This window comes from Arachis ipaensis, chromosome B1 (assembly GCF_059453495.1).
Source record: "Arachis ipaensis isolate K30076 ecotype BB chromosome B1, ASM5945349v1, whole genome shotgun sequence".
NCBI classification, from domain to species: domain Eukaryota; kingdom Viridiplantae; phylum Streptophyta; class Magnoliopsida; order Fabales; family Fabaceae; genus Arachis; species Arachis ipaensis.
Window position 1 is genome coordinate 48,502,838 of NC_142436.1, and position 9,058 is coordinate 48,511,895.

Below are 9,058 nucleotides of genomic sequence, written 5' to 3' on the forward strand. Positions count from 1 at the left end.
TTTGCTTTTGACCCTTAAATGATAGATTGTATGGTTAGATTTTGACATGTTATAAAAATGTTGTCTTTATTTAAAATATAACTAAATAAACAAATCACATTTTTTAACAAAACATCTTCATGAAAAGATGTTTTTGCCATCTTCACTTGAATAGTTACCTGAAAATATTACACCACGTTAATCCCTCACTCTCTTTCTATCGAGTTACTAGTCACACCGTGAGTGACCTGACATATACCGTTCCACGCTAGACTAGACGAAATGACATCATTTTAGTTTTGACGTCAAATACTTGATGAAACAATGTCATTTAACCTTAATGAACAACAAAACGTCTTATGCCCCACAAAAAATGTATGACCATTAAGGTGATGTCTTCTCTTCGTGCGTTAAAGAGATGTGTTAAGTCACTCATAGTGTAAAGAGTAATTAGACGGAAAGAAGTGGAAACTAACATGGTACAATTTTTCAAACGTAACAAATATTCCTATAAATGAACAAAACTAACTTTATACAAAAGATACCAAATTACATAGGCGTTAATTTCCTTCATGAGTAAATTTATATGCGTTTTAAACTTTTTTGGATAAAAATGATAGTTTACTTTGAAAAGATAGAAAGACATGTATATGTTTCCATTTAAAAGCAGATACATGATTATGTTTCTAAGGATACAAAATTAATGTATTTTCTATATATATCTTTTAATCTTTACATTTGCATTATGTCCCTTAAACCGCACACATTCTTCAAAGTGAAGCTCAAATTCTTCCAGGACAAACTGAGCGAGTGTCTCAACCATCAAAAAATGAAGTCACTAAGTTGCCTAGGTTTACCTCTTAGACCGTCATTTTTAAAAATATATGCATTAACTTCCACATCTGCATTCAAACAATTCATCCTATGCCTGATCCATGATAAAGTAATGTTAGGTGAAAGTAACAAAAAAAAAAAAAAATAGTGGATGTAGAAAACAAGATGGAAGTGCTCAACAGACGCACTTTCACCTAGGTTTCAAATTGGGCAATTTAACTAAATAAAATGTTTAGAAACCAATATTACTCAAATGTTCTAATTTGAATCAGGTTACATGTGTCCTTTTACAAATCTATGTAATTCGCTAGACTACGAAAAAGAACATAATTTGCTAGATGCAGACATGAATTAGGAGGATATTCTGCCTCAAGCTAATTCGTTGAAGGATGCAACGAATTACTTGGAGAAACATGATTTGTGAGTATTTCGTTGTTGGCAGCAGCGAATTATGAATTTTCCTTTCTACTTTGTCCTTCATTGTCATTTTCAGAAAGGGACACAAGAAACACAAAATAATTTTTTCATGGTCATATTTTATAAGTAAATATTTTTGTTTTTTGATATTTTATTTCTCTTCCAAATTTTGACCTTTTTACCAATTCTTTGTTGTATTTTCTTTATTCATATAAAGAATGTTTTTTTAGACAGTATGATGTATGCTGTTATTTTTTTATGGAGTTTTGAGTATATTTGTTCATGTGGGTCCTTTTTTATTGTTTTTGCTACTTTCTAATGCATGTTTTTTTGTTCATACATCATAGAACACTAAAAAAAAGGTCATTTTAAAAAAACATTCATTATATGAACAAAAAAAAGAAAAATTGGTAAAAAAAAAAAATCAAAATTTGAAAGAGAGGAAATAAAATATCCAAAAACTAAAATATTCACTTGTATAATACAGCCATGAAATAATCATCTTATGTTACTTGTGTCCCTTTCGAAAGATAAGAATGAAGGACAATGTTGGTAGAAAGGAAAATTCATGATTTGCTGCATGGAACCACGAATTATGCTGTCCAACAACAAATTACTTGCAAATCATGCTTCCCCAAAAAATTCATTGCAGGCTCCAATGAATTAGCAAGACAGAATATCCTCCTAATTCGTTTCTGCCTTTGGCGAATTACATTCTTTTTTGTAGTTTTGTTCATGGGTCCAGCAAATTATATAGATGCGTAAAAGAACACACATGTAACCTGATTCTAATTAGGACATTTGGGTAATATTAGTTCTCAAATAATTTATTTAGATAAATTGCCCAAGGATTGGGCAGGAGTATCTCTTCAGTTTACAATATCTTTTATATACCACAAAAATTAGCAACAGAACTTATGAGGGAAATCAAAATACCACTCTCATTTTTTATAACACCACTATACACATGATTTCTTTACATCGTATGTTTCATAAATTTATACAAAAAAGAGTAACATTATCAAAATAGGAGTAGCAAAATCCATTTCCAACTTATTGGTATATTAAAAAATTAATATTAAGTCACAACAAAACAATAAATGTTTTGAGATGCAATATTCCTTTTCGGGATGTAGAATTCTTTAACATCAGACTAAAGAAACAGAAACACTTGGTCCACATAGAAGAATTACAAATCAAAATCCAAAAAACTTTAATTTGATAAAAATTGTACTGTTATTAAACCATAAATTGTATCCTATAACAAAATTTGATACTACTTATTTATAATTTTTTATAAAATTGGCGATGATGTTACAAAAATTCAAGTCAACCATACTAAGATTTAAGACTGCTAAGGGCAGTCACATGCATGACACATCCCTAAATCTAGGATTACTTACTAGACATGAACATTGATGGAAATATCTAAAATACCAGTTTTGAAGGCATATAAGAACCCCATATGATTTTATCAGACTCCGCCAAATAGAGATAGAGGAATTACTTACCAGGTGAAGTGATCTTCACAGCATATAGAACCCCATATGATTGAAAGCCCAGCCTCCTTCCTGCATATGAACAAGCAACAGGACATATTAGATGAATAAGAAAAGAAAGGTGGCAGAAGTTGACATTACAAAGAAAACATTTAAACAGAAGACTATAATATCTATATATTCACCACATGCATTAAACTATAAGTATAGGCAACTGCTATTCTGATCCATCTTAAACCCAAAGTTAGTCTTGATATGTATTTATTGCCCGATAAATGCTCTTCACATGAAAACCCTTTGAAAAGTAAAGGCAACAACACGAAAGAAGACGACTATATTACCATACTATTTGAAAACTCCATTTCATGACATTGTATTATGATTTGATACAGGAATATGTTTTATATAATATAATCACTTATTCAGAACATCAGAAGTAGAGAAGAAAGAGGATCTGGATATGCAGAACTTGAAATGCTTACCACATTGCGGTATACATGTCATAGAACTTTTCAAAGGCTTTATCAAAGCAGTAGTGGCAAATCAAAAGATCCTTGATGTCAGTGACATTGCATGTTGACTTGCAGCATTTTACCTATATATAATGCGAAATGTTAGATCTTGCCTCAGACAGTTTGTTCATGAGTGTAGAAGACTTGTAGAAGCCCCAGTACGGAGTATATCAGATCAAGCATAGCACAATAATAAGAGGAAAAGGACTTGCCAAAAGTGACAGAAAGTGCAGACAAAGGAGATAGAAAATAAGTATAAGGCAGAAAAATGTATGAATCAAATTTTCCTAGGTCTGTCATTAGTTTTCAGAGTGTTAACATAGCTGGTAAAAGGTTACATGGCCTAGATTAGGTTAAGATTCAACTCCAGAGTTACTTGCTGTGCATTTTAAATTCATTTGTGCATATGAAGTAAGATTTTAGCCCTTGTTAAATCAAAGCATGGTAACTCACCAGACGTTTTAGCTTGTGTGAGTAACACTTTTGATGAGATGGGTGTGTCTTTATATGTTCATCCAAGTGTCCTGCCCTGGAAAATCAAAATCTTAGAGCAATAACTACTGAAATCTGCATTCCTACCACGTTATGTGTTTGTATGCTATCTATTTTATGGAAACAATGTTCATCAAGAAGGTGTAGTATGAACTACAAAATTTCAGCACAAGTTCATTTAATTGGAATGGAGCATAAATCACAATACAATCCATCTTAATGCCAACTACAAATGCATAAAACCATGGCAGCAAAATATTATACCACTCAAGAGCAACAGTATGTCCATATAGGGTAAAAATAAAAGATAAAACACAATATAAAAAGTACTACAAATATGCATGAACTCAAGAATTTAGTTTTAGTGAATAACAACTATAGGTATATGAGGATTTATGCAACAAAGGAAACAAGAAACCAAGTCAAAAATTACGAAGAATTTAGTAAAATAGAACTTAGATAATTCTTGTTAAAAACCAGAAACTTAGTATCTCCGTTTACAAGTGTTTTTGAAAAAGTTTTTGAAAGTACAAATTTTCACAAAACATGTAAGATATCTTTCAAGGATCAAATAATCATTAGCCTTGAGCTTTTAAAAACATGAACTCTATTTGTTTTTCTTATTATTTGCGCAAATTTGTTAAAAATGTTAGTACTCAATTCACCACTCTTGAGTAATTATGCTTATTGACTACTAACACATATTTGTTCTAGCATAGCATCAACTACCATCATAAGTTAGTAGTTTTCACAGCAATATCATTTAATTCAAAAAGAGGAGCATGGAGAGGAAAATAACTAACCTTAGACATTTTACATGAAATGTAGCCAGAGTACAAATTTTCAACTTACCGGTCACAAAGGACTACACTACAATCAAGGCAAGTAGCCAAATTTGATGAGTTACGGCACACATTACAGTTTGCAGCCAACAAGTCTCTGCCAATTTGATGGCATCTGCATAAAATCAATAAAAATAAATAAATTAATAAATTCTGCTGATTTTACTTCATTTGCATGCAATCTCCAAAAATCATTCAACAACAAATTCTCTTCAAAGAATATGCAATACGAAATGAGAAGCACTACTACTAATTCACTTGAAGTATGGACCACGAAAATAATTTCTACATTTTTTGGTCACCATGAGATATAAAATTCAACTTTCCAACATCCAAATTTCAAGCTATACAAGCAACAAGTCATCAACAACTTTACTCCCTTTGACCTAGATACAGAAGCATTTAACAACCACAAAACTTCTCCTAGGAAGCATGATGAAGTCATAGCCTCATAAGGATAGGATAGAGGTACTCAAGGAGGAGGGAAAATTTGCTTTCCTATGTAAATTAACAACTTCAAAATTAATCTGAACATGACATTTTTAAAAGAATTTATGTTTGTCATTCACATTCCATAAACTCAACATGCACTTCAGAAAATCATTTGAATAAAGACTAAAGGCTAGACAAAAAAAGAATAGGTCAATAATAAAAAAGACAGATACTTGAAAGCTATCCTTGATAATGTGTCCTATTATCAACCTAAGAACTGATTAAATGAAAAACTGGTACAACTATGGGAACACGGCATTATCAAAAACTGACAGAAAACAGAAATTTGGAACCTTCTATACAGTCCAAGAAGATCCTTGGGAATGGAACTAGATCTATTACTTGATGGTGTGATCTGTATATAAAAATAGTATAATTCATTAATCACTATCCATTATAATTTATACTTTTTTTAAACAAAAAGGAAAGATGAAAGGAGTGAACTTTTGTGTATGAAGGGATTGATGACAAACCTGGCTACAACTCTTTACTAGACAGTCTTCAGCTAGGTGCCCAGGTCTATGACATTTCCAACTACAATAAAATAAAACCATACGCACAGCCCAAATCAGAAAAGGATTAGAACACAAAGGTACTCTAGTGCATGGGCATGAAATATGCAAGCATTGATGGGGATATTCATCTCTCAAGTTCCTCAAGCATATAATCAGAACTGCTAGCATCTGACATTTTGACTAAATACATAAGTATCGAGTACTAAATGCCCAATGAAAATATATACCATTCATATGTTGAAAGGCTAGATCTCTTTTTTGTCCAGCGATGCCGATCATAATCCCAGTTATCATCACTAAATACAGGCTCCAGCGATACATTACTAATTCCAGATGAGGAGAAATGTCTGACTTGGATATGGGAGGATCCCTAAATACATTACGAAACAAGAAGAGAATATTAGATGGGTATGATGGCTAGAACTTTTAGACAGAAATAAATAATATTATAATAGATGTACCTCATTCAATTTCAGAGTTTCCAAAAGCTCCTTTTTGCACTCCATGCTACAGACATCATCATTTGTCTATGAAGGCCAAAAAAAAAATTATATAAATTGTCATTGAAATAAGAAAAGCCCATAAACTACAAATTAGAGTGAATAATTTAGATCACAAACTCACCTCATTGCATATGTATTCTCCGTATCTGCCACATATGAGACAAATAGGTTCTCCACTGACAGGAAAGCGCTGCTCACTTCTGCTTTTAATTCCATGAAATTCTTTTTCTTGGTCTTCAGAATATAGTCAAAGCCATAATTGATGTAAGCATTCTTGAATGCTAAAAGTGTAAATAAGATAGGAATTTAATATACAAAACTTAATCTTAAGAATGAAGAAACAAACCAGTAGTATCGGGAGGAGTGTGTGCTTCTTGACGGTCTGAAGGGCTACCTTCATCACCTATATCCATCAGTATAATTGAATTATTAGAAGCACAGATACATTCCAAGATGATAGCATGTTTCAATAAATTTTTGTTAGAAAAGATACATTTCTTTATCAACTAATCATGAAACTTCTCACTACACATGTGATAACAAATAGGTACATTCCTCTCCCAAAAAAGGAAACAAGAAAAACGAAGACAGAAAAGTGGTAAAAGAAATTAATGAACAACAAAATTTGTATGCATGATCATGAAAACAATATCACGTGATTTTTTACATGCTAATTATCAAAAAAAAAAAAATTTGTCATTGAAAAAAATGCAAAAAGTTGAACGAAAGTTTTCCAAGAAACTCACTAGCATAATCCACCAAGGCTACAGCAGAGTTAGGGTTTCCCCGGCAGTGCTGTCACATAAATAAGCAAAATGTGAGGAGAAAATTAAATAATCAGGCAATCTTCAAAGACATGACATCAATCAAACTTCAGAAATTGAAATTACCAACAACACATCTTCAGTCAATTCTACACGATCGCAATTTCGAGACGAATCAACTTCGTCCCTGGCAAACCCAAAAATAAAATAAGAAATTGTGATTCACGAATTTTCAGAGCAAAAAAAATAGGGTAAAAAAATTAATGCATAAGAAGCAACGGTGGCAACAACTGCTTATTTGAGGAAATCATGGTTGACGAAAGAAAAGTGAGAATTACCTTCTTTTTTGGACGTAATCGCGGTGTGACATGGAGCTAGGTACATCGCAATCGGGCTGGGATTTCGGAGGCTTGGGATCGCGGTGGCGTTTGAGGGAGCGAGTATTTTCGACGGAGGAAGTGGCGGAAATAGATGGCAGTTCATCGGATGGAGGAGCGTTGCCGGTGGCGGTATTGTAAGCTGGACAAATGAAAAAAAAAAAAAAGAGATGAATTGAAAGGAAGGGGAGAAAGAAAATGTAGAAAGGGGGTGTTGTGTGTACCTTGTAGGTTCTGAAGAACGGAAGAGAGACTGAAGTGTTTGTTGTAAGAGATGGATGGGTTCTTGTAGAAATTCGATCGAGTTCCCATTTCCTTACCAAAGAGAGACACTGACAGAGTAACAGGGCCTAAGTCCACACAAGAGAAACTATTCTCTAGGCCAGTCTTGAAAGTGATTTTGGCTATATTCTTCTTCGGGGAAAAGTTGCCTCCTCCATTCCATCTTGGTAGCTACGCTTCCTCTAACATTCTCTAGCTGCTATCTCAGGGAGCTTGTTTGGAACCATCTAAGACATTTCCAATGGGGTGGCAATACTACCCGAACCCGCGGGTACCCACCCTGCCCCTACTCGCTCGAGGCGGATAATTATCCGCTTCCGCACCGGGACGGATTTTAACGGGCGGGTTCTTAGGCGGGGCGGGGCAGAGTCGGGTTTAGGTTGAACTCGTCCCTATCCGCCCCGGTATATATAATATATATGTAAATATATATATTTTTAATATATAATATACGTAACATATATAAAATAATTAGTAAAATGATTAATAATATTATATTATATATAAATTTTTACTTTAATTTATATTATGTATGTAAATGGTGGTTATATAATTTTTAAAATTTAATTTTATTTGTTGGATTTAATAATTATAGGGGCGGGTAGGGGCGGGGCGGGTACTTATAGGGGCAGGTTAGGGTTTAACATTTTACAACCCGCGGGTAGGGCGGGCGGGTTTAATGCGGATTTTCTGTAGGGCGGGGCGGGATCGGGTAGAGCAAAAACCCGCCCCGTTGCCACCCCTAATTTCCATTTGAAATTTTATTCATTAATTTGGAATGGAGGTAACTACCAAATCGGTACCCGGAAGATTCTGGCGCTGACAAAATGGTACCTGACTTTTGTTATTGGCAAAATAGTCCCTAAAAGATTTTAAAATTTGACAAGCGTGTCTCCGAGCTCGTCGGAGCAAATCTCCGGCAAGCACAATGCTGACATGGCCACCGTATTTTGGTGACTTGTCAAGCCACCTCCCAAACCCTAATTCCTCCTTCCCCAACGCAGACTCCCTTTCCTCTTCCTCCCCATCGCAACCCACCCCCCTACCCAACGCAACCCCCTCCCCCTCCCTCCCATCGCAACCCCCTTTTCTCTTCCTCCCATCGCAGCCCCCTAACGCACACTCTCCCTGCCCTTTTCCTTTCCATCGCAGCCCCTTTCCATCGCAGCCCCTTTCCCTCTTCCTCTCATCGCAGATCATATAAAGACACAGATAGAAAAAGAAGAAAAAAATTCAGTTACAAACCCCCCAAATTTCTTTTCTTTTGATCATACATCCAGATTCACAATGACCAACACATTCACAATAACCGCAAAAAACAGCAAAGGAAGAGAAGGATATCAATTGCTATAATAAGCAAAATCAAGGAAATCACGAAGACAAAATTATAGATAAACATCAAAATTGTGACCCAGAGGTAAGTGATGAACAAAATGCTTGAAGACTTTGGAGATTGCGAAGACGGTGGAGAAAAGGGAGACATCTTTGTTGGTGTAGAGGGAAGCGACGGTGAAGACGACGGCGGTGATGGAGATGAGAGAGAAGGCGAA

General features: G+C 34.5%; 1 protein-coding gene across 1 annotated transcript; it reads right to left on the reverse strand.

The window, feature by feature from the left end:
* Positions 1–578: 578 nt before the first annotated feature.
* Positions 579–7,733, reverse strand: LOC107629935 (uncharacterized). The gene is made up of 15 exons (XM_016332889.3): positions 7,451–7,733; positions 7,188–7,368; positions 6,976–7,036; positions 6,832–6,880; positions 6,432–6,488; positions 6,207–6,319; positions 6,044–6,109; positions 5,810–5,952; positions 5,541–5,601; positions 5,361–5,422; positions 4,586–4,690; positions 3,695–3,770; positions 3,212–3,324; positions 2,742–2,801; positions 579–907 (listed from the first exon to the last, which is right to left on the reverse strand). Exons 1-15 carry the CDS (start codon positions 7,536–7,538, stop codon positions 802–804), a joined length of 1,341 nt encoding a protein of 446 aa, XP_016188375.1. The 5' UTR covers positions 7,539–7,733; the 3' UTR covers positions 579–801.
* Positions 7,734–9,058: the final 1,325 nt, after the last annotated feature.